The sequence below is a fragment of the Herpailurus yagouaroundi genome, unplaced genomic scaffold, assembly GCF_014898765.1.
Source record: "Herpailurus yagouaroundi ecotype Mexico unplaced genomic scaffold, PumYag 28, whole genome shotgun sequence".
Taxonomy (NCBI): Eukaryota; Metazoa; Chordata; class Mammalia; order Carnivora; family Felidae; genus Herpailurus; species Herpailurus yagouaroundi.
The window spans coordinates 152,471,581-152,497,790 of NW_024412376.1; the positions used below are offsets into that span (position 1 = coordinate 152,471,581).

The following is a 26,210-nucleotide window of genomic DNA, read 5'->3' on the forward strand; positions in this document are numbered from 1 at the left end:
CTGGAATGCCAAAATTTTGCATTTGCTCCATTTTTTTTTTCCCTTACCCTCTACGCCTCTCTAGTTTCCATTCTGGTTTTCTAATTTGAAAAAAAAAATCTCTATTGACACCAAGTAAGATTCAAATGAAATACTGAAAGCCTGCAGACTTTACATTTGTAAAATGGGCTCTCCATAGTTATCTAGATGGAAAAGGGATAGAATGATATCTGTATGTGCAAACACTTAGTATTTGAGCTTTTGGCATACGCAGTGGGGGGTGGGCGGTACTCGGAAGCAGAACAGTGTACTTGCCCTTGCAGCTATGCTTAATTTAATCCCACTGTGTTTCTCCCTTACAGGATGAAAACATCATGCGCTCCATGCAGCTCTTTGAAAATGTGATTTAACTTGTCAAATGCATCCTCAAACAGACAAATGTGAACTACTGTACCACACTTAAACTTGGAGCTACCACTTTTAGCATAGATTGCTCAGCTTTACACTGAGGCATATTATGCAAACAAGCTTTGTTTTAATATAAAGCAATCCCCAAAAGATTTGAGTTTTCCAGTTACAACTTTGCATCCTTTTCATAATGCCACTGAGTTCATGGGATGTTCTAAGTCATTTCATGCCCTGTGACTCTTCAAAAGTACAGAATCTGGCAGAGAGTTTTACTGATTCTTTAGCCATGGGATTATTCAGCTTTCCCATTACCAGTGATTTTAAAATATTAGTGTTTTTTGCTACTCAACTGTATGTATTCAGCCCCAGGATTTTAAATGGTTTTCTAAACTATTGGCATCTGCATTTAATTTCCAGAAATTAATTTTCATGTTTGTATGCTGTAATTCCATTTATACACTAAGTAAACAAAACAAGATTACTATGATTAGTAACAAGCAAACACACAGTCCCAGTTTCTATGAATTTGCTGCTTTCTGTTAAAGATATTCATTTATCTGGCATTTTTTACAACATGAAACAAATTAGTTTATCACCAGATGTCAGCATATGCCTAACAAAGCTTATTTAATAAGCATTTCTTAATTTTTCATAATACATATTATAGCCAAGGCCTACATGATATATATAATTTTGGATTTGTTCAATCCTACAGGTGGACTATTTTCTATCTTGTCACTAAGTGGAAGTCCGTGAAGGTGTGGAACAAAGCAAGGATGTTTATAGGCACATGCAAAGGGTCAGGGTATCTGTCCTCGAGTTACATGGTAATGCTTAGTAACAAGTAATCCCTAACAGCATTGAGGGCCTACTCCATCCCCTCTCCCTTGACTCCTTCAAGACACCTTTCTATTACATGCCATTCAGGGACAAAGAAACCTGGACTACCCCAAGGCCTACAGGGAACAAAGAGCAAGCAGAATTCACTTTGAAAGCATCAGTGACTCCATTTTATCAATAACTACCATACCAAAACTTCGTTAAAGATGAAAATAAATGCTAAGCAATTCATCTGGACTGTCTTATGATTTAGCTCATCGTAACACTCCAGCAATTCAGATTCTCTTCAATGATCTTAAGCCAAAATTGTCAAGTGGCCACAACATCACTTAGGATACACACACTTTCCCTACTTTGCAGAAATACCACAAAGACCGAGAGGCTACAGTGGGAGGAAATTAGCGACTGTCCTTGCAACACTAAATCAGGTATCTATTCTGGTGTAGAGATAGGATGTTGAGAGCCGCCCTGCTATCACCAGTGTAGACATTCAGAGTAGTACAGTACATGTACACTGAAATCCGCCATCGCGTGTTTGTGTAAACTCAATGTGCACATTTTGTATTTCAAAAGGAAAACTAAAAGCGAATAAAATGTTTCTAACTCTACTGTCCATGTTGCAGGTATTTATTCCAACAAGCGTTAAGTACCAGATTGAAAATATCATGTCCTTCTTTTGGCACTGTCGGGTCGTGTGCACGTTTGCCTCAGGGTGGGGCTGGGTGCGATGAAGAAGAGTAAAAGCAAGACCAGTGGGCCGGCGGGTGTTTTAGCTCATGTGGTCCGCGGACATGACGGGAGCAGAGACCTGAGGAAAGAGTATCCCAGACGGGGGAACTGGGAAGGACCAGAGCTCTGAGGGGCGATGGGCATTTCTGCACTTACGACTCCTTAGAAATTACTTGTGTTCCTTGACATCCCAGCTGTGAGACTGTATCTGAGGTGAGAACTGCAAAGAGGTCACTCCGTGTATTTGAGAGAAGGAGCGAGAGGGTGGTCTCCGATGCTGCTGAGACCGAAGACGGCTGCTCCTGCAGAAAGGAGTGATCCCCAATCTTCATCCCTCCCAAAGAAAATCTGCTTTGGATTCGGTGTGGTGGCTACTCATGTCCCCACAGCCTCTTCTTGCCCTCAGGATGGGAAGTCGTACTCTGGTTTTCTATTTCTCACTCCATTCCTTTCTCTTGTAGAGCGATCCAGGGTCAGCATCTACAACACCATCACTGAGGGCTATGCCTATAAAGTATGTTTTAAAAGTTTTAATTAATGGTTAAACATAAGCAGGCACGACAAAATCACGGAGTGCATTTAAATGTTTTCAGATTTTAATTTCTGAAGATCTTCATGACATGAGTATCTTCAGTATTTTCAGACTACAGGATACAAAGATGACATTTACTTAAATAAAACCCAACACCTAAAGTTTAGGCAGTTTTAATAAGTTGTAATAAACAACATACTTACAAGAGAATTTACACATGTAAAAAAAAATTCTTAAACTAGAATATTCTGGCATGTACTTTTTCCAAGGATTCTACATCATAAGATGCATATGTACAGACAATAATTAAAAGTGAACTCACAAATGTTTATCCATACTTTAAATTTCCATAGCTTTGATAAATGACAAAATGACAAAATGTCTAAAAATAAGCACACAGCTACAAACTGAGTGTGAAAGGGATATTATTAATACAAAGCATTAGAAAATAAATACAAATGCATCTACTATAAACCCAGTAATGGTTGTTTGCACTAAGCTGTAAATATATGAAAAACCGACCCCACAAAATTATACTACTGTAGAACTGTTTTGAACAACTCCCCATCACTGACCATTCTTTCTTGTTGATGAGTAACTTTTATTATGATTCAGTGGAACTAGGTTTACTCATCTTAAACTAGTAAGGAATGAATGGTGGCTGTGATTTACAAAAGAACAACCTGAAGTGAATCTGAAAAGGTACCATAGGTGCCCATGGCCAGCATTTCACACCTGTCACCAGGAAGTAAGGAGATTTTTGTGGGCTCCTTTCTTCAACAGCATATGGAACAATATGTTGGAATTTTAGATTTGATGATGATAAGACTTCCCTGTCAACAGAAAAAAACGTAGCTTCATTAGTATCATGCAGGGTTCCCTAACAGGCATTAATTACACCTGTAGGAACAAGCCTAAAGAAGTGTCCAACACTCAAACCAAATGGAATGAGAACAGAATGATGGAATGAGAAGTGTAACATTTTTTCTGAGTTGAATACAGTATAGGTTGTCCTCTGTTTAAAAAAATGTTTAACTGGAGACTTAGGAACCAGATCACCAGTGTATGAATCCAGCTGCTGCCAGTCGCTTCCCTATCAAATCTGGGGCTAGTTCTTTCTTTGAGCCTCAGTTTCTAGGTCTTTAAAGGGGGATAACGACAAATTCTACCCCTGAGGGCTGCAGTGATGATTAAATGGATACAATGTCTAAAAAGTACTCAAACTGAGTACCTGACAGGTAATCACTTCCCACGTGTTCGATAAAGATTGGGGTGTGTGCAAGTACGTACCTTTTCCAAGACAGATGTGCCTGTGATTTAGGATGAAAATTCTATCAAGGTTGAGAGTGAACCAACTGCAACTTAAGGCAGGTAGTCAACTGATTGGTTATAAGAAAATGACACTGTGACTATAACTCACTTTCCTGTCTGCCCTGGAGCTGAATGTTTCCATCACTGTGGCACACACAAGCCCCAAGAAACGAGAAACTGTAATACTGAGAAGATTCTTTTAAAGACTCATCTCTACTGGGGCGCCTGAGTGGCTCAGTCGGCTGAGCAGCTGACTTCGGCTCAGGTCATGATCTCGTGGCTCGTGAGTTCGAGCCCCGCGTCAGGCTCTGTGCTGACAGCTTGGAGCCTGGAGCCTGCTTCGGATTCTGTGTCTCCCTCTCTCTCTGCCCCTAACCCACTAGCATTCTGTCTCTGTCTCTCTCAAAAATAAGTAAACATTAAAAAAAATTTTAAAGACTCATCTCTACTATTTAGAGAAGGAGAAAGATATATAAACATTTGGTTTTTGAAGACAAAGAAGAGCACTTGTTAATTTCAGGGAGGATTGCAAAGTACTGAAAGCAAAAGCATAATGGTAATTAGGCCAATTTTTAATAGCACACCAACAGAAAATCTCTGATCAAATATTATTATCAAATTATTGTAATATTATGTAAGACAGTAGAAGTCGAAAACAAGAAGAGAAAAAGTCTGAAGGAGCAAACAATACTTAAGTGCAAAATCTTTTTTTACCCTGTATTAGCAAGATTCAAAACAATGACATCGCGTGGCAACAAGCGGAGCTCCCTCACTGCCTGCCTCGGGAGCTCCGGGCTGCACATGTACACCCCTCTGTGTTCTCCTCCAAATCTCGTGTGTTCTGTCTGAAGTTTATTTACTCGAAAACTATGCCCTCCTCCACACACCTACTCATGAAATCTAACATGCTGGGCCTGCCCCTTTCTTCTTGCCCGATTCCACAGGATGTGTGTAAACCAGCCAGGGAGAGTTTCAGATTGGAAGCTGTATCATCATTATTTAGCATCCGTTTACTTGCATTTCACAAGGGAGGAATTGGCAAATTATTTTGCATTCCAATTCTCAGAAGCACATCTATAAGCAAAAAGAAGTTCCCTCTGCTGAGGACACTGGATTGGCTAGGGGATGGTTCTGTACCTCTCAACAAGGTGTCTGAATGCTAATCCTCCACATGCAATAAAGAAATCCGTTACCTAGTAGTCTAGGGACTTACCTGCTCCACCTAAACTTTATTCTAGGCATTCATCACGGAACGAATATAATCAATTTTAAAAGTCACTGTAATTGGTCAAATTAGGTAACTTAGACAAAGTTTAAACTAACGTATCCGACATTTTAAAATTGTATATGATCACACAAATTTCCTTTATAATTCCTTTAGGAAGTAGCTGCAATGAAACTAAGTTCTCCAATGTTAAAACAGTCCCATGCAAAGCTATCATTAAGATCCGATTAAATGTTGGGGCGCCTGGGTGGCTCAGCAGGTTGAGTGCTTGGCTCTTGATTTCGACTCAGTTTGTGATTCTTGAATTTGAGCCATGCTGTGCTGACAGCGTGCAACCTACTTGGGATTCTCTCTCTCTGCTCCCCATCCCCAACCTCTCAAAATAAATAAACTTAAAAAAAAAAAAAAAGGATCTGATTACATATAATCTCCAAAACAAGACAGGATCACTGCTTTACAGAAATATTTCCAAGACTAGATTATGTGAACACTGCTTTAAATGATGAAAATTCACTTAACCTAGTTATTTGACACCCCACATATAATAATGAGATTCCCCCAGAGAGTCCTGCACATTCTTGCAAGCCAGAATAATTTGATTCATCCTTGTGTGTGTGTGTGTGCACACACGTTCCAGATAGCATGCACTTCGAGACATGATATTGCAGCCATCTGGAAATCTCATTTCAATCTTTGAAGATGGGAAGATTGTAAATTTTTTAGACAGAAAAGATGGGAAATGAAAGAAAAAGAAAAGTACTTTCTTCAACGAGCTCTCTGTGTTAATCCTTTTGTTTTCTGAATTTTCCAATGGACTAAGCAAGAACATCCAAACTAAAGAAAAAAAACCTGTCAAGTCGCACCACATGGAGGGTATAGTCAGTGCAGAGGAAGTGAACGGCCGTGTTAACACAATCTGGTCCGAATCCCAATGCTTAGAAACCGTGTGACCTCTGAAGTCTCAAATGAAAATATCAACTCCACATGATAACTTGTGGTTGAAATAATAGATATCATACAGTCAGTTTCATAGTATAAAAGTAAAAAACAAAGAAGCAAACAAACAAAAACCCATGACTTAAGGAATAAGGCTTTACTTACACTCCCACCATGCTGCTCTAGCTTCTGTAATGCACTGGTGATGGGCTCTTTGAATTTCTTATCCCTCAGTCTCTTGGAAAGCTTTTAAAATAAGATTGGGAGAATGATTTGGAAAAGTAGCAATATTCACCACAGGCATAAGTAAAACTTCACTAAGGAGTATGCTAACTAGAAATAAAATCATTGAATCCTTACCGTATAGTTAAGTACACAAACACCACTTAATTTGTTTTAGATTCCAAGGCTTCTTTTAGAAAATATCTCATTGAAATTTATATACAATAGACACCACTATATTTGTTAAAACAAGTTCAGCATTATAGTTCCAGTGTCCAGCATAATACTTGGCACAGAACACAAAACAGAAGGGCAGAGAGCAACAGATTTGTCAAAATGTTGAATGTCTGAATGGAGTAATCAATCTAAAATAAGTCATTTTATATATTAGGGTGAAATTCCTGTGGCTAGTCAGGTACAACCTGCTGACCTAAAGGTTGTAAGCAAACACCTGCCAGGATCCTCTTCCTTCTCTCCTAAGGCTTCCCATATATTAAGGTTTGAGAGTCTATTCCCACTGTGTCTTCTCTCCATCAAACACCTGGTGTTGGTGGGAATTCATCTCCCGCTATTCCTAACCTCAGCATAGCAATCCTGATAGATTCACTACCATCCCTACTCTCTATAGGCTTTGCTAGATGTTCCCGGGGTGTATGGTCTCTCTGCAGAGTAAGAAGCTAAACATCCAGTTCTAGGATCTCTCTAAATGGACTGGTCCAAGAAAAAAACAGTGAAACTATGATTGAAATACATGCCTCAACTCTGAACTACAGAAGGATGCACACAGAGAAATGCCAGCTGTGGGTTATTCCAGCAAGGACTTTAATTTTTTATTAGTGTGTGCAGTAAAAGATTAATTCCACCTAAAGAAAAGATTGGCCCTTGTCTCTGGCTCCTGGATGGGCACCTCTAAGCCCTTGGTATGATCCTGCCAGATAAGAGCATCTTTGTTTACATGGGGCCTATGGGCCACTTGATCTCAGCTCAGCTTCTGAAGAGGCTGGAGACTAAGGTCGACCATGCAAGCAGCCAGTCATGCTTACTTGACAGAACCCTAATATGAACCCTGGGACACCACGCTGAGGGGAGTTTCTTAGGACGGCAATACTCCATCTCTGTTGCCACATATCACTTCTGGCTGGAGGAAGCAAGCGCTGTCCAACAACTCCAGTGTGAGAGGTCAACTGGAGACTCCACACTTTGTCCTTCCTGGGCTCTGCTCTGTGCACCTCCTTGCTTTGTGGATTTTACTTGGTAGCCCTTCACTGTAATGAACTGAAACCGTGTAACAGCTTTTTGAGTTTCACGAGTCCTTCTAACTGTCCAGTATCCCAGTGTGTATCTGTCCTAAGGATTAAGCTATACATAACAGGAAAACATCTCATCCTGAATACTGTTTACAGATTCACTAAAAAGCTTACAAGGAAAAACAAAGAAAATGATGAAAAACATGACTGTGGCAATGTACAATTACAGAGGAGGGTGGATGAGCTGTCTTTATAATCCATGCTAATCAACACGGGCATAAGACCATTGTACTGTTCGTTAATTTTTGTCCCCTCCCCGACTCTCGCTCTCACTCTGTCTCTCTCTCTCTCTCTCTCAAAACTAAATAAACATTAAAAAAAAAAAAGAAGAGGAATCAGATTTTTTTTAGGATTTCTGAATCCGTTAACGACTAACTGGAAGCCACTGATCAGAACAAGATACAGACAGCGCGTGATACGCATACACAAGCACTCTGTCATCTTTTCAGTACTTACACTTGTCAGCAGATGTTTCAGATGGTCATTCAGAGAAGGACCAACGACGACACTTAGCTGCACGAGAGCATTCAGACCTCTTGCAAACACGTCATCATCCAAGTGTACCTGGGGGGTTAGACGGTCAGGGGTACAGGGGCAGAAAAGGAAAGAGGAAAGACAAGTAAGAAGAAAGGGCAAGCAGGTGGAGAAAAAAGTAAGACTGAACATTCAAAATTAGAAGATAAGCCACTAAACCCTGAATCTAAAAAAATACCCTTTAATGTTATACCATCTAGAAGCAAAAAAATTAACTTCTGGCTTGACTGAAACATTAGCTTACCTGTATCACAGCAAACAGCAAGGCTGATGTGAAGTTTCTTACTTTCTCTAATTACTGAAAATGTCCCCTTTTACCTTTCGGATATCCTCTACAGGTGTCTTCAAGTAAGTAATCATTTGTCCCTGAATAACCATGGCCTAATTTTGCATGCACATCAAAATCACAGGTAAAGGACTCATTTGCATACAATTTGGAAGAAAAAAAGACATAAAATATTCTAAATGTACCACAGAAAGTCCAAAGGAATAGAGGATACCAGAGCCGCCTTTAGCACAGGAACCAGTCTTGGAAGCAAAGGCACAGCTTTTTCAGGAGCTCCCTGGACCAAAAGTAATTCTCTAAATCCCTCCTTTGACACGAAGGTGTATGGATGTTTAGTCTCTCTCAAACCCTGCCAAAGACAAAAAACAAACAAACAAAACAAAACAAACAAGCAAACAAAAAAGATTTACTAAGCATCTGGTTATACTAACAACAAAATTGAATTCTTACTAGTCTAAATGAAAATCAAGTTTTATTATGGTTTTCCTAATCATGATTTATAATTTCAATAATTACAATTTCAATTAAACCCAGAAATTGTGGAACAAAGGACATACATAGGACAGGAAGAATTTCTACCCACAGGAAGGAAGGAAAACATTTTGAACATTAAAGGAATAGAAAAAAGAAACGGAAAAGCAAGGAAAAATAAAGGAAATAAAGAAAAAGAAAGGGAGGAAGAAAATAAAAGGGGAGAGGAAGAGAGAGGAAAGGCAAATAATAAAAAAAAAGAAAAAACGTAAAAGAAACCCTCACTAGGATACTGAAAACATTTTGTGTGTACTACCAAATACTGTCTGAAAGCACAGAAAATCAGCCTAAAATGATGGTTTATAATTATTGGACCTCCTACCTTTACAGTGACTTTACAACTTGTTTAATGAGTTTCTAAAATATTGTATTTCCTTCATATTTAAATATTTTATATTAAGATATTTAAAAAACATCGTTTCCTATGAAAATCTTACAGAAAACCACTGTAAGATTTTAAATGTCATTTTTAACATTGGAATGTGAAATAAAAATATGAAGGGGAGCCTGAGTGGCTCAGTCAGTTGAGCGTCCGACTTTGGCTTAGGTCATGATCTCACGGTTCATGAGCTCAAGCCCCATGTTGGGCTCTGTGCTGACAGCTCAGAGCCTGGAGCCTGCTTCAGATTCTGTGTCTCCCTCTCTCTTCGCTCCTCCCCTGCTCACAGTCTGTCTCTCTCTCAAAAATAAATAAGATTGAAAAATATATATATATGAAAATGACCCGTATCATTTCTTTCACCCTAAATGCATCAGAAACTATTGGATAGTACTCTTTTATGATTTAATCCATCACTTTGAGTCAAGACAGAAGAGCCACCTGACTTTTTTTGAAAACGTAATACAAAAAAAAGCAACAGCAATATTCCCTCAGTTTGACTAATTATTACCTGTGAATAAGTAAAACTGGCTGCAAAGTCATGCCTAAAAATACTAATTTTCAACCAATTTGCTCTTTAGACCAAACTATCTGCTTCCAAACAGTCATCAAACACTTCTTTTCCTGGACCGCCAAGCACAGCAGCACCACTTTGGAACACAGCTTCTATCACCCTAAGGTTGTGCCTCTCCTGGTCATTGTAGAGATGAGGGATCAGGTCAAGAGAAGTGGATGTCCATAGTGGTGGTTCTGTCAGTACTTTTCCATTATTTAATAAGTAGAAGGAAAGGCTAATAATGTACCCAACACAGAAATAAAGGCATTGGTGTTTGGAAAATAATTATTTAAAGCACTGACTTTATGTAATCTCAACTAAACACAGAGTCCCTTTAGGGACTCTCCAAATTAAAGAACTCCCCTCACCTTCCTCACTTTGTGATTAGCTAGAGCATTTTTTTTTTTTTAATGTTTATTTTTGAGAAAGAGAGTGAGTGGGCAGGTGCACCAGCTCATGGGGGAGGGGCAGAAGAGAGAGAGAGAGAGAGAGAGAGAATCCCAAGCAGGCTCCTCACAGTCAGCCCAGACCCAGATGCGGGGCCTGATCTGATCTCACGTACTGTGCGATCATGACCTGAGCCGAAATCAAGAGTGGGATGTTTAATCAACTGAGCCACCCAGGCACCCCTAATTGGACCATGTTTTCAAAGGTGTCACTATAGTTGTGATTCATCTAAAAATTGGTCTGCTACCATATACAAAAGGTTTAAAAAATTTTTTTAAATTAATGAAACATTGATACATTTTTAAGTTTTTAATACCAAGTTTAAAAGACTTTGATCAAAACTGAATTTCAAAATAGGCTACCCATAAAAATATGCTGTTATTAAACCAAAATAATCTTGTAAGCGGAGATATAAATTAAGAAAAACAAAGACCAACAAAAATGATCGTAACTCTTAAAAAAGACAAGTATCTGTAACTTAAACATAAGACAACTGGCTAGTTCATTTCTCAACTTGTGACTCTAAGGGAAGAAATTTCACAGAAGAGATCACTGATCCACTTGAAGCTAATACTCTGCCAACTTTTTCCTGACATGTTAAAAAATACAAGGAATCTATCAAAAATTTTCTTAAAATCCTCTACAAAAACGACCTCCCTGACATTCAACTTAAAATGTACAGGTGGGCAAAAGCCCAGAGAATTTTCCAAAAGGACGTTTAGGTAGTTAGCATCAGTTCCCTAAAAAACATATCACATTCACGTTAAACATGACTGGTTGTATAGAAATAGATCAACCACTCATTGCTATCTGATGTAGTTTACGTTAAACCACTGATGTTCTCCTGATATGACTCATTCAATATGATCCCAAGTACTTTTTTGGAATTAAGTGTGAATATTTCATCTACTTATCTACAAATCCCTGTGTAGACTAAGTTGTTTATAAAGCTGATTAATCAGTTTCTAATAAACATATACTGATCATAATTAGTTCCTAAGGGAGCATTGGTGTTTTAATGACTTTCGCTTGGCTCTTATTCCAAAAGCATAAAATAAGATTTACTGATGCGTTGTGAAGTAACATTTAATACAGTTTTTAAGGTGTTTTTTTTCCATAAACACTCAGGAGAAATGGAAATCGCACATACCTCTGCTAAAGTAATAAGAAGAGGATCAAATGGAAGATTTTCAGGAGGACATTCCCACTGCAATCTGTGTTTCACTGAACCATGGACCAATCTAAAATAACAAACACTGGTAAACGCAACACGGACAATGTAATTATATATTAAACACTAATTCTCTGACACATTCAGACTCTTTCCAGAACATAATCATATTAGAACTATTCTGTAACATGTAGGAATATCATGGCTTGCAACGTTATTACGAAGGCATCTCACACAGCAAAGTCTGTAACCCCACACTCCTATCCTTTCAGCAAAACTGTTTCGCAGCAAAACTAAACTCCACATGTGTTCAGCCTACAGTGTTGGGAGTTCAAGCATGCTGCCATCTGTGAGTCTTAACACAAATGCTACACTTGACATGTTTAAGTCATAATTATAACAAAATAGGTAACCTACCAATGTGCAAACAAAGAAATGTGATAATTAGAAATAGTAACGTGTTTTATATGGAACATTATTTTTCAGATACAGATTCTTTAACCCTCATGATCTAAATACAAGCCAGATTTCCCCTCTGTTACACAAAAGAAAACAGAGGCCAGGAGGTGAAACAGCCCATGCAGGGTTACAAAATGGTAGCCCCTTGCATGGGTCACTGCTGCTGCTGTTGCTTTTTTAATTTTTTTTTTTTATTAACAGCTTTACTGAGTCATAACCAACATGCAACAAACTGTACATGGTTATGAAGTGTAACATTTGATACAGGTTTTGATATATAAATGCATCAAGAGAACCCTCATCATAACCATGACAGTGAACTTACTCAAGACGCTCAAATGTTTCTTCACCCTTTTGTAATGTTCTCAACTTCTTGACACCTTTTTTAGTGTTATTTTCTTAATAGCAAGAGGCCTTGGTAACATTTTTACAATTTTAGCAACCATGATTGCTTAGAGTGGAGGGGGGGGGGGTGTAAGAATATGTAAATATGGTTTTGACTCGGAATAAAATAAAAAAATAATAACAATAAAGTGAGGAATGCCTCTTGAGCTCATTTCTCCAAATCTGCAAATACCATTAAAAACTACATTTCTTGAATTTTAGAAAACAACAAAAAGAATGTCGTGGTTATTCTTTCCACAATGAAAATGACATTTCCCATCACCTAGAACAGCTAAAACTGGATACACTTAGAAGAAAGAAATGTTTCTTGGTAGTGAAATCTTAAAATGGTATCATTCTATCAGTAACTATATCGTTTTCTTTAAAACACTTCTGATGGCTATCACAAAAGGTGGCAAAAACTGTATCAAAAGTGAGGAAGAACTACCGTATATACTCATTAATAAATATAATTTCAATAAATACAACTTTTTGAAATTTTTCAAATGTCACTTCAAAAACTAATGAAACGGTATTATGCTAAGTGAAATTAGTCAGAGAAAGACAAAAATCATATGACTTCAGTCATATAAGGACTTTAAGAGACAAAACAGATGAACATAAGGGAAGGGAAACAAAAATAATATAAAAACCTGGAGGGGTACAAAACAGAAGAGACTTATAAATATGGAGAACAAACTGAGGGTTGCTGGAGGGATTGTGGGAGAGGGGACGGGCTAAAGGGGTAAGGGGCATTAAGGAATCTACTCCTGAAATCATTGTTGCACTATATGGTAACTAATTTGGACGTAAATTTTAAAAAATAAAAAATAAAATAAGAAAAAATAATCTCCATTTAAAAAAACCCAAAACAACAACAACAACAACAAACTAATGAAACAATTCCATTCAATTGTAAACTTTCAGTTTCAGACTATTTACTTGCAACTTGCCCGAGGCTATGAATGCTTATATTGTTTCAGAAACTGGTTAATTCCATTTCTTAAATTACAGATCTATTTGTAATTCTATTTTGAACTGAAATGATTTTCTTCAACAATGTCTCACGATCTACCCCAGTCCAACAGCCAAAGTGTAAATAAGTCACCTTTATTGCAACCTCCTAGTATATAAAATTTTCAATACATTTAAACTAAAAACTGTTATTGATTTGACTCAGTTATTTTGAATAATCTGGTCAGTTATCATCCGTACTGATTTACCTGCAAGGAATACCTCCTTTAGAGTAAATAGCCGCAAATGCAGAAGGGGCTCGGGACTGTTCACCAAACTGAAAGAAAAAGATGACACGAATGCAGTAAGTATACCATCACCTCCACTCTGTGATAACCTGCCCAATTTTAATCCTGCTGAGGTCAGAGGCAAAGGGACATCCTGACTTTTCACCCACGATGCTGGTATCAAGTGCATCACTCGACTCAGCAACACACCTGAGGAAAACGATCAGTCCCCTCAGTACTGGACCCACAGCCACAGCCACAAACTGTGTATTTCTTTTTAACCCCTAACTTGTTTCAGAGGGCGTGAAGGAGCTGGGATCACATATATAATATAGACAAATACTATTATACGAACACCATAAATAAATATAACAAAGATAATACATCTTTCTCCCCCCCCCCCCCACTGTGACCTCTCAAGGTGAGGGCTACATGGGGAAGAAGTGTTAGGTACAGGGAAAGCAGAATGGTCTTCAGTGGCCAGCACATCTCCTGCTTGTCCTCCAGTCAAATATGGATGGTCTGGATGGTCCAGAACCTGTAATTTCTCCCAAATGGTTTCACGCTTCTACAAAAAGCAAAGGCTTACGATAGGCAGGAGTGACAGAGCTGAAGGTGCAGCAAGGCTCTCACAAACATGTGCTCAGATGTGTTTGCTTAGATATATAACTTCACAACTTTGTTTGTCCACATATTAAGAATAAATTAATTCTGGGGGTGACTGGGTGGCTCCATTAGTTAAGTGTCCGACTTTGGCTCATGTCAGGATCTCATGGTTTGTGAGTTCAAGCCCCACATGGGACTCTCCGCTCTCAGCACGGAGCCCGCTTAGGATCCTCTGTCTCCCTCTCTCTCTGCCCCTCCCCTGCTCACACTCTCTCTCTCAAAAATAAATAAACATCAAAAAAAAAAAGTTAAAAAACAAAAGAATCAATTAACTCTGTATCTATTCCCAAAGATCATTTAAGAGATGATCAATCACAATGTTTAAATAATCACAGCATACATGATTTCAATACAGTTGATCCTTAGAGAATTTAGGCACAAAAAGTTAATATTTTATCACACAGTACTTTGAACATAATCAAATAAAATACAGTTGTCTAAATTATAAAATATAAACAGACTAATCTGTTTTAAAGATACAACTAGATAAAAATATTTTTCAATCACTTGCAGTAATTTAAAAATACATTTAAGGGTATAAGTTTAGAATTAACCTTTTTTCCTCTGGAAAAACACATGTTTGAAGTTAAAACACACAGAGGAAATGTCACTGACACATAATACTATAATAGGAGATTCATTTACAAAGTTCAACCCACATTCTGCATAATAATTCACAGAAATAGTAATGTTTCATTCATTTAATTACAATTCCTACTAAGAAAAATTTATTTTAAAAACTGTTTTCAAGTAATTGATATCAGATAAGGAAACTTGAAAAAGTGTTTGTTGAAGTGGGGGGAAAAATTAAGACAAATTAGGACTACAAACACTTTTTTAGTTCTGCCACCTATTAGGAACTGATTTTACTTTTTGGACCTACAGATCATGTAAATAATCCCTAAATATCCAAAACAACCACCAAGACAAAGTTTCTGATTGAAATTCTAAGCCATTCCATTCTTTTCCTTTAATTTTTAACTCATTTTAGAGATAATCATAGCTTTATCTTCCAAGTCTCCATTATCAATTTTTTTTCTACCAGTGGGTTCATTTTATCAATCTTTACCAAATTTTACCAAAATTCCATTACCATGAAAAAAACTATAGTCCCTTCAGTTTTTAACAATATCATCACACACTAGATTTCAACTGTAAAATTATCAACATTAAATATACTTCACTATACTGAGTTTCATCACATGTAATTTTTGATCCAAGTGAAGTGCTCAAAATTTACGCACATTAAAGTGCATAAATTATAGGTACGTAGACCGGTGAATTCTCCAAAACAGTGGGGTAACAACATGCAGGTGTGGAAAACCTGAATGTGACCAGCACCCTAGGAACCTCTGCCGTGCCTCTTCCCAGTCACTAACCACCTTTTTCCCTAATGGTGACTTCTGACTGACTTACTCTGGTTTGGTAGCTTTTACAGACCTTCGACATGGTCTTGTCTAATATCCTCTATTCTCAGGCCAAGTCATTATTTCCCCAAACTCTCCTTAATTAGTAATAAAATTTAAGGTTAGGGCCACTAAATATTACTACTTTACAAAGTTCTTTCCCCAAAGAGAGGAAGACAACAGAAGTGTCACCATGAATCTCTCAATTAAATTAAACGTGGGAAAAAGAAGCAAGGGCAAGGAGACAGGAGGGCATTCTCCGGGAGTCCCACTCCTCTGACACTGTGCAGTTTACAGAAAGAAGCAAAGCAACACATATGCTTACACAATTTTTCACTTGGAAAGTCAGAAAATCTCCTGCCCTTGGCCAGTTCATCGTACCCTTTCTATGTTTTACCCGCCATCAAAATCAGTGTCTCCGCCATTCTCATAATCCCCTTTAAAGGCTGAAACCAGGATCATCTTACCCTACGCAAGGTTGGGCCACACACTGCCTGGTGTTGTAGCACACGTGTGCTCACTTTCTGGATAATTCAGTGATCTACACACTTAACGATTATCCACTTTCATGCGCGTAAATCTCCTATTTGTGAAATGTGGTTAAATTGCTGTCAGAAGGCAAAGGGAGGCTGGTACTATAGAGGCATTTCCTGGGGAGCTAATTTATAAATCAAAGCAAAATAGGGACGTTTATGCAACTACGGAAGCATGTGGTTCCTCCCACGTCAATTGAATACAAGTTTACTCACTGACATTAGGAAGTAGCAGAACTAAAGAAAATAAAATATAAAGCTGATATGCAATTCATCTTACACTCTACAGTACTGCTCCACGAATGTGACAGGATACGCCACAACTGGTTATTCCCCCTTTGACACCTTCTCATTTCCACACTTACATCATCATTATTTCCATTCTTCATCATGATTACCATATGCCCTTCATCACTAGCCTAAATGTAACAAAGCAAAAAACAATGCCTAAAAGGCAGTCCTGACTGTCTTTTGTGCCTACCGGGTTAATTGTCTTAGGGTTAAGTTTATCACTTGGTCGAGGATGAAATTTTCTTGCGGACTCTGGAGAACTGGTTGATGATGAGGATTTGCCTTGTTGAACTGTAGTCCTATGTTTTATTTGTATGCTCGATGATGTCCTTTGATCACAGTTATCTGGAAAAAACGGAAGATCAACAACAACAAAAGAGGTGGAAGAGATAAAGTTCACTCTTATCCATCTGTGTAACAGAATGTGTCACTAACCCAATTCATCTCTTCATTTAAAAAGCAATGTTCTGTACCTGCCCCTCTGTTTCTCAGCTGAACGCCTCCGTGGCACTCTGATTTCTGCATTGCTTCCCTTTCACGCCTGCAGTTAAATGCAACTTGATTTCAGAATTTGGGGAGTAAGAGATGCATTAACAACATAAAGACCAAAACAGAACAGAGTAAATAATATAGTAAAAGACACACAAAAAAGATATGGCATGGAGCAAAATACCCCAAAGACCAATGAAAAATACAAAATTATGTCAACTTCAGTATCAATAACAGTAAATGAAAAACAATCTATAAAAAAATAAGATAAATAAAATAAACATTTTTTCCCATTCAAACTGTCAAAATAAGCTTTTAGAAACTCAACTGCAGACCTCTGGCTATAGTCAGAAAACATGGACTGGATTTCTGAAAGGAGTAACAGGTTGGCACATCCCTTGGTGTCTCTATCTTCTCTGGTCTCTGTATTTCCAAAGGCCCAAATGCTAACACCTGCATATCAAGTCCGACTTTTCAAGACATAATGACCTCTCCCAGTCAAGGTACTGAAGCTCCTTAACCTGAACATAACCAAAACTACGGTTATCACACTGAAGTTATGGACCTCTTGTTAATTCAAGGTACCACCAACTTTCTGGTCCCTCAGGCTAAAAGACTGAAGAGCACTGTTATCTTCTTTTCCTTCACTTCTTACAGATGTAATCAATGTGGTGTGGTGAGGTGGAAGCCACTTTAGGCTCAGATCTGGGTCTACACCCTCATCTCTACCAATTACCAGGTTTATGAATTAGGTAGATCATTTAATCTCCCCAAGCCTGGATTTCCAGACATTTTAAAAGCAGAGGATAATACAAGCCTATACAGGCTGTTACTGAGGAGTAAAGAAGGCATTATATCAAGTTGCTCAACCAGCCAGCAATGGTTCACTTCTCCCTCTTCCACGCTTTCCTCTTTTCCGCTAATGGGAGGACTCTAGTTCCCAGTGATGATTTTCTGCCTAATCAGATTATTTCTAAACTCCTATGTCTACCAAGCAATCCTCCACCACACGCACCTGGATTCATATACCCAACTGCCTGCTGGTATTTCTAGGTCTGGCTCCAGTCCCAAATTCCATGCGGCCTTTCCTGATCTCCTGTTTCTCAAATGTGTATGTCCATGGCACTCTTGATTTCCGCACTATCTCCTTCTTATTTCTACTTGATTACTCCACTCCCTCACTACATAGCACTCTAGTCATTCTTCCACTAGAGCATTTCCCACTCTAAGCCTTTAGAATTTCTATTAAATAGATAACTACCCTGGGGTGCCTGGGTGGCTCAGTCAATTAAGTGTTGGACTCCTTATTTCGGCTCAGGTCATAATCTCAGAGTTCCTGGGTTTGAGCACCACAGCAGACTCCTCTCAGAGCCTGCTTGGGATTCTCTCTCTCCTTCTCTCTCTGCCCCTCCCCCCACACGTGTGCATGCTCTCTCTCAAAATAAAGTTTAAAATATGTGTGTATATGGGTGCCTGGGTGGCTCAGTCGGTTAGGTGGCCGACTTCGGCTCAGGTCATGATTTTGTGGTCCGTGAGTTCGAGCCCCGCATCGGGCTCTGTGCTGACAGCTCGGAGCCTGGAGCCTGTTTCTGATTCTGTGTCTCCCTCTCTCTGCCCCTCCCCCGTTCATGCTCTGTCTCTCTCTGTCTCAAAAATAAATAAAAGTTAAAACATAATAATAATAAAAAATAAAATATGTGCGTATATACATATATACACATATATACATATACACATACACATATATACATACACATACACACACACACACGCATATAACTACTCCTCAACTACACTGTAAGATCTTCCTTTAAGGCAACATAGATGAAGTCTTCTTCCACTTCCAGATGAGTTTTTCAAATATTGGAGACACAAACTCCTTCGTTTTCGCTTCTTCAGGATAAACATTGATGCTTTGGCAAGTAATTCCTCATGAGATGATTTTAATCCACTTGCCAAATTAGAATTCTTCACAAGGAGGACAAAACTCCGTTAACTCAGCCCCAAGATAGTTCAAACATGATGTGACCACATCCAAGTGCCTTGCAAAGATAAATTAAATGTAAGATCGTTTCATAAACAGAACAATTTTCATTCACCTAATTTCCTCATCTTACTACCAGCAGATGACTTACTTCCCAATATCACACTTCACTTTCATTCTTAAGGCATTCAGAATTATGGTAATTAATGGCTCATTAAATTTGTCAGATAATATTCTAAGTGAAGATAAGCCAGGCTTTAAATATTTCGACCTAACACTGCACTTCAGTGAATATTCAACAAGTATTTACTATCATGCCAGGTCTCAGTTTTGAGAATTTCCTGATGGGAACAGCATGATCTAAGTTTCTGTATGTATGTATGCATATATGTATGTATCAATCAATCAATCAATCTGTGTCTTTCTTCAACTCTATAATTGGGGACAATTACAGTAACTGCTCTTAATGTTGATGAAGACTAATGAATTAATATTTATTTTGATCATAAATTGTAATAGCTGTCACAGCTGAAAATGAGGCATCAAAAGATCCTACCCACAAACACAAAAAGAGCAGAGTTGGTCACATCAAACCATGATGCATAGTTTTCAACACTACCTACCAAATCTACAAAAGTTTGTGTAGGAACAACTAAATTTCTATCTTCTTTCATGTGAAAAAGATGTTCCTGAAAGGTACCTCCAAGAAGGTGCTGCGTTATATTTTGAATGAATTCAAAGAGCCGCTGAAACTCTCCATTTTGAAAAACTTTGAAACATGCCAGAAAATTGAGCCTCCAAAGGTTTTACACATACAGGGCAGTTTTTATGTATAATATACTTAGGTAAATTACAGCAGTCATTTCAAAACTCACATGCACGATGCAAACATTTCTGCGTTCACTTTCAAAACACCCTAGAGGCTTGCTTTCCAAAACAATTATTTTTCACCTATTATTAAAAGAATCCACCTTTACCTTACAGATTAAGTCTGCTCAATTTTTTAAAATGATACCCATCTGGGAGCATACCACTGACAACAAAACCGGAACATGAGTTGTTTGTAAAAAAAAAAAAGACTTAATTCATCTTACACTCAACAACTCTTTTAAGTATTTTTTCATTAAATAACATGAGGAAGGTGGTGTAAAGAGGTAATAATGGTGGAAGGAAGTGAAAAGGTAAGGACTGTTTTGTGCTACAAATATTATCGCAGTCACCTCTCATTCTTTTACAAAACAATATAAAGATTCTAAACAGGCACTAGAATCCACTTGACCCAAACATCTAAACTATGTCATAATACCAGAGAGCAAGCAAATCAAGCAGGGCCCCAACAGCAGAACCCTCCTTTTTTTCCCTTTCGTCTCCTTAGGTGCCGCGGATCATCCGAAAGGGGCCATGGACATTCCGTGTCAGCGCTAGGAAAAGCATACTTTGGTTTTCATTGTTTTGGACAGCTCACATCCTATTTCTTTCCCTATATGCACTTTCTTCCGGGACCACGCTTTGAGACCACCGCACTAAAAGACTTGCTAAATTCTCAAGGGGCAGAGGCCACTTTTTTGCCTGCTCTCTCATCCGTTGTTCAGAAAGTTCCAGAAGTGACAGGCATCCCACTGAAGAAGCCGTGACCCATCTCTAAAGCTCCTTCAAATTCCAGAGTGCAGCCACAGAGCCCAATATCCACCCATCTCAATCCCTTTTTTACCATAAATCCACAGGGCCAATATTAAGGGTCTTAAATTTGCTTCCATTTTTCCTACCCTCTTCCTCTCTAACACCACACTCTTCCAAACACTTAAGACCCGTTCAGGGACAGAGTGGTGTCAAAGTTGGAAAATCAGGAGGACGTGTAGGAAAAAAATCCAGAAAAACAGAGTTGAGTGTTTTGGGTTTTTTTTGTTTGTTTGTTTGTTTTTTTTTTTTTTTTTTGGCTTTTTTGTTTTGTTTTAAGGAGCCGGGGAGCGGGGAGGAAGAAGGGCGGGCTACTTTCCGCCAAAGCCTGACCCCGGGAAAGGAAGGGTGCGCTCTCGGCGCTCGGCAGCTTCAAGGTCCTTAGCAACGAGTCCGGCGGCCCTAGAGACAGGCCAGCCTGGAAGCCTGCAGGGCGGAGACGGCGCGGGCGGCACGGCGGGTTCCCCGCACCCCTGGCCCACGGCATCCGGTACCCGATCCTACCGCGCCTCTCTCCGGCGGCGATGCGCACGCCGGCCGCCACTCCGGCTGGCACTTTCGCCCTGCGCCCGTTCGGCCAACTACCCACTCGCGTCACCGACCGCCGGGGTTCGGGAAAACGAGGCTTCGCGCGGTCCCCAGATCTGGCCGCGCCGCGCAGTGACGTCAGACGCACGCAGCGTCCTCTAAGCCTTTAGCAGGAAGACTGCGGAGGCGCCGGGCGGAAGAGGGTTGTCCTGGCAACGAGGCGCCGGGGGTTGGCGTTGCGTGGTGGCGAAGGGGCACCGTGTGGAGGGTCTTTGAGGACTGATGAGAGGTGCAGGGAGCAGAGGAGAGCACAAACTCCTAGTTCCCTGCACCACAATCTCTCCCTAGTCCCTGTACTTAACACTTAACACGTTTCTTGAACACTTAAAATATTGTTTTCTCCACCTGCCCTAGAACCTGAGAGCTAAGGATCTTGAACTCCAGCCCCAGGGTCTTGGGGGAGAGAGCCAAAGCCACCTACAGGCCCAGCTGTGGAATTTCGTTTCCTGCCATAACTTCCTGATTCGCATGCCAGGGCATTCTACATAATACATCCGTATTTTAAGAAAGTGGGTGTGGGGGCGCCTGGGTGGCTCAGTCGGTTAAGCAGCCGACTTCGGCTCAGGTCATGATCTCACAGTCCATGAGTTTGAGCCCCGCGTCGGGCTCTGTGCTGACAGCTCAGAGAGGAGCCTGCTTCAGATTCTGTGTCTCCCTCTCTCTCTGACCGTCTCTCGTTCATGCTCTGTCTTTCTCTGTCTCAAAAATAAATAAACATTAAAAAATTAAAATAAAAAAAAAGAAAGTGGGTGTGCTTTTAAACTTCAGATTATTTTAATAAAACTGATGCTGCAGGAAAATGAATGTCCCCATGTGTCTACCAAAAGCAATTTGGATTGTCATAGTAAAAAGTCCTTCAAACCTGTCTGCTGCATTCTTTTCCAGCGTCTTCTGTTGTCATCCATAGCCTTAGCTTTTTTGCTCAGGTAATAGCTAATTATACAGTCCTCATTGTCTGAGCCCTCCAGGCCCTATCATCCCTCCCTGCCCTCGGAGCTCCATTCTTGCTTCCTGAGTCACTGCTGTGGAAGCTTCTTCCACAGGCTGTGACTTCTTTATGACAATGATTATGCCTTTTCCCTGCGCTTCTCCACCTTCTGGCACGATGTAGCAGGACTCAGAAAGTACTCTGAATAAATGAAACAAACAAATGAATCCTATGTATATCTAACTCCTCGAATGTACTGTGAAATTTGCATACAAGTCTAAACTTTTAAAATTCATTATTTTATTACCTTTTATTATTAATAAAATTCATTATTGCTTACCTATCTTCCCCATGTGACCGAAACTGTCTCTATCCCTTTGGTCTCCAATTAGCACAACGTGTGCTTGAGAGTAGTGTTAATTTTTTTTAACTTTGTTTTTGTTTTAATTCCTTTTGAGAGAAAGAGAGAGCAGGCAGGGGACCGGCATTTAGAAAATCCGAAGCAGGCCCCACTCGGGGCTTCTATCCCACAACTGTGAAATCATGACTTGACCCAAAAAAGAGCCAGAGGATTATTAACCAACTGAGTCACCTAGGTGCCCCTTAAGTAGTGTTTAAAAAAAAAAAAAAAAAAAGGAAGAAGAAAAAGAAAAAAGAAAAAAAAGATCATCTTTCTTCGCTATTTTCACCTTATGATCTCCCTTCTTCAGATTCTCCATGCCTTATGATATCTCCTTGCCCTCTCCCTCCCACCTAGCATCCCCACTGATAGACTTAGCAGCACCTGGCTCATGGCCAGTTAGTCCCTCTGCCTGAAGTGTAAGAATAATTTGTATTCAGTATTGCAGAGAAGTGAAGTGCATGTGTTCTGGAGTTAGGCCATCCAGGTTGGAAACCCAGCTCCATCACTTACAAGCTGCAAGACCTTGTGCAAGTCGTTTAACCCCTTAATTTCCTCATCATAATAAGGTTCATGTAAGACTTAAGTAAGAGCACAAATAAAGTTCCTAACACACAGGGAAAAACAAGTATTCACCAGTGCAATTGTTGAGATGAATGCCAGTTGAAGTTTGCATAGAGTACACTGTGTTGCAGAAGTCTAGAGCTCTGTCTTGGTGTTAGTATAAGACCATGGATAGTGACATGGATTTTTCCAAGTTTTAAAAATAACCAGAATTACTTGTGTGAGCCTCTCCTAATCATAATTAAATCAACCTCTTGTAAATTTGCTGTCTTCATTTTAGAAAATTAAGAGACAGGTGCATTGGCATTTTGACTTTGGATACTTTCTTGAACATACTACTTTGAGAAGCCTGTGAGACATCCAGGTGAAGGTGACCAGAAGACAATTGGATATACCCATCTAGTGCGGAAGAGCAAGAGTTATGGATTTTATAGTAATCAGCGTATAGACAGTAACTGAGGCCATAAAGAGCGTATAGACAGTAACCGAGGTAATTCAGGGAGAACGTGCTGTGTGTGAGAGACAGAAAGCCAATAGTAGACTTCTGTCTCTGAATCCTGTTCTGGTTTCAAGGTTTAATTCTCTATTTGGAGAGAGTACAGAGCGAGTGGTTGACCTATGTGTCTAGAAATATGGCAAATTATTCTCACAAGACAGTGAGTACCATACATCTTCCCTATTCCCCTACTAATTTACTCTCCGCTGTTCTCCATCTACTGTACGCTCTGGGAGTTGATCACCATGGATTGGCATCAACAAGGCTCCCATGCCCTCCAGATCACACTTGGGCTTGGCCAATGGGGAAGCTTAATAACAAATTGTAGAACTTGGGGAGAGTGAAATCAGAAGATTTCATTCTTCTGCTTCATCTCCAACAGTTTCCCTGGAACTGGCTACATCCCTAAATGAAGGTCACAGCTCCTTTCTAAATAGCCAACTTCAGGACTACAGGTGTAAAATTTCAGGTGCTTCCTGCCCTTGATTAATGCACTCTCTGTGCAGTTACCCTATACTTTAAAAAATAGTCCCTTTGTAAACAAACCCTTGCCAAATCATCCTCTGTTTAACGTATCACTTCATGTTGTGTAAGTTATGAAGTAGATAAATCTAATCAAAGCTGAAAACTCAGAATATTTTTCTCATCATTTTGATTTCTATTTCACTTGGGAGCACATCTTAATTATATTTATTTAGTCACCAAGCATTTTTAAGAAAATATCAGAGGTATTGTTGGTGGGGGCTTAATTACTTTAACAAAAATCTGTTCCTTTTTGTAAAAATTTCAGACCAAGTGATCATTCCCGATTATTAGGAAATGAGATATAAGCCATTTTTTATGTAATTTCTAGTACACACTGTCAGGAGATGTTAGACATCACCATTATATAATCATTGCAGTGCCCATATGGAAAAATTAATTGCAATTGTAATTTTTTTTCCGTATGGAAAACATTAAGCAGTGATAGTAGCTACTCAGGTGAAACCAAAGATCAACATGAATGAGGACGTAGGTCAGCATTTGTACAATAGAAATCTAATGTGAGTCACATATGAAATTTTAAATTTCCTAGCAGGCACAGTTTTAAGAAGTAAAAAAAAAAAGTGAAACTCAGATTAATACGATATTTTATTATATTTTATGTAATAATTTATATTTATAATTTTTTATTTTATTCATTTTATATAATAGTTTATATTTATATCAATAAATATTTTGTTTCTATAAAACATGTCCAAACTATTATCAGTGTGCAATGATTAAAAAAATATTAGTATGATATTTTACATTCTTGTGTCATAGTAAATCTTCAAAATCGGCTACGGATTTGCTTCTCAATGCAGACACATTTCCTCAGTAGCCACGGGAGGCTAGTGGCGATCATACTGGAGAGTGTCATGGGAAAGCTGTGGCCTTACTTAGTGGTCCAAACAGAACCAAGGAAATACATGGAGTGTATCAAATGGTTACACAGAGTTCACGGTTTATGTACAGCATACCATTAGATGTTGGAATATCAGTGCAAAATCTAAAGAGATAACACATTAATTGATTATGAATCCTTGTAGAATCAGTGCAAATGACAACTTCCTTTAAGATTCTGAGTTGAGTTTAATTTCTTTTACAAATTCCCTTTTTGTCTGTGGAAGAGACTTAATCTTGTTCTCCTCGGAAATGTGTTTGGAGAGGGAGCGATGAAGCTTGGAGAGGTCAGGCGTCTGGTCCTCTGCTGTCATCTGCCTGTGTTGCCATCTGCCCAGAAGTACTCTGACTTTCCTGGTCCTCGGTTGGTCACTATCCTCTGTCCATGTGGATTGTTCATCCATCTCTCTCATTCCACGTTCTCATTCTTAGTTAATTCCACTCTTCTCTTAAGTGCCCAGGAAATAATCTATTCTTCCTATCTTTTTTTTTTTTTTTAACGTTTATTCAGGTTTGAGAAACACAGCATGAGCCGGGAAGGGGCAGAGGGAGAGGGGAGACACAGATGCTGAAGCAGGCTCCAGGCTCTGAGCTGTCAGCGCAGACCCTGATGCGGGGCTCGAACTCATGAACCATGAGATCATGACCTGAGCTAAAGTTGGATGCTTAACTGACTGAGCCACCCAGGCGCCCCAATTCTTCCTATCTTAAGTGAGAGATACTCATATGTTAGTTTCCACCCTTTGGAGATCATAGAAACCAGTGAGACTGTCTTTGAGTCCTTTGCCTAGCCACACCATCTGCCAATTCCTGTGATCCTGTGCCCTGCTAGGTTCAGGACTACCTAGAGGGTATCGGGGCATTCGTTCTGAGACATTGTCCTGGGGGTGGGATGAAAGGTGGGAGAGGCAGAGCACACTGTGTCTTTGTGCCCTAGGCCTTGACTCTGAATGATATACTGTTCTTCCAACTCTTCCAAATAATGACTGGTCCTTGGACTTGAAACTTCAAGGCCAAGAATTTGATTCTTGTCGTCAATACTTTTATGATGATATCCGCCTCTCTGAGGCAATACATAGAAAACACTCCAGTTGTAGTCTGCATGGAGGAAGTGTCATGAGGTAGCAGGAAATACTATTTTTATAGAAACTATTATATTCATTTATAACTGATTTTAGGATATTTTGTAGAATATTTTTATTCTGAGGTCTCAGTCAGAATAATACACTATTTAAAGAGTGTTTCATCATATGTCATTCAACTCTAGCCTATTAAATTGAGGTTTG

The 26,210-nt window shown here is 39.2% G+C and overlaps 2 protein-coding genes across 14 annotated transcripts in view; one reads left to right on the top strand and one right to left on the bottom strand.

Moving 5' to 3' along the window:
- The window catches only part of KCNIP4 (potassium voltage-gated channel interacting protein 4), a 1,166,664-nt gene extending 1,164,828 nt beyond the window's left edge, over window positions 1–1,836 (top strand). For all 6 annotated transcript variants that reach the window (XM_040486963.1, XM_040486971.1, XM_040486966.1 and 3 more), the window contains one exon: window positions 342–1,836. In XM_040486963.1, the coding sequence (XP_040342897.1) occupies window positions 342–389 (48 nt within the window). In that variant the 3' untranslated portion in view covers window positions 390–1,836. The remainder of the gene's footprint in view (window positions 1–341) is intronic.
- PACRGL (parkin coregulated like) lies at window positions 960–21,140 on the bottom strand. Of its 8 annotated transcripts, none has more exons than XR_005793818.1 (11): window positions 21,028–21,139; window positions 18,646–18,904; window positions 16,847–16,914; window positions 16,564–16,718; window positions 13,460–13,527; window positions 11,373–11,463; window positions 8,524–8,658; window positions 7,946–8,053; window positions 6,126–6,206; window positions 3,195–3,321; window positions 960–2,463 (listed from the first exon to the last, which is right to left on the bottom strand). XR_005793818.1 is itself a non-coding variant. In XM_040486954.1 (11 exons), exons 2-10 carry the CDS (start codon window positions 18,768–18,770, stop codon window positions 3,265–3,267), a joined length of 888 nt encoding a protein of 295 aa, XP_040342888.1. In that variant the 5' UTR covers window positions 18,771–18,904; window positions 21,028–21,139; the 3' UTR covers window positions 960–2,463; window positions 3,224–3,264. The 8 variants fall into 8 exon arrangements, 7 of the variants coding, with proteins under 7 accessions (XP_040342888.1, XP_040342885.1, XP_040342890.1 ...); XM_040486954.1 differs by having other exon boundaries at window positions 3,224–3,321; XM_040486951.1 differs by lacking the exon at window positions 960–2,463 and having other exon boundaries at window positions 2,531–3,321.
- Window positions 21,141–26,210: the final 5,070 nt, after the last annotated feature.

What these genes read in the sequence shown, in the direction of transcription:
- PACRGL (XM_040486954.1), bottom strand. Translation starts at nt 18,770, where the DNA reads ATGTTTATCCTGAAGAAGCGAAAACGAAGGAGTTTGTGTCTCCAATAT. An exon ending in TTCTTATTACTTTAGCAGAG is followed by an intron (nt 8,659 to 11,372) that starts GTATGTGCGATT and finishes TGTCTTTGGCAG; the next exon opens with GGTTTGAGAGAGACTAAACA. An exon ending in CTGTGCTAAAGGCGGCTCTG is followed by an intron (nt 8,054 to 8,523) that starts GTATCCTCTATT and finishes CTAACCCCCCAG; the next exon opens with GTACACTTGGATGATGACGT.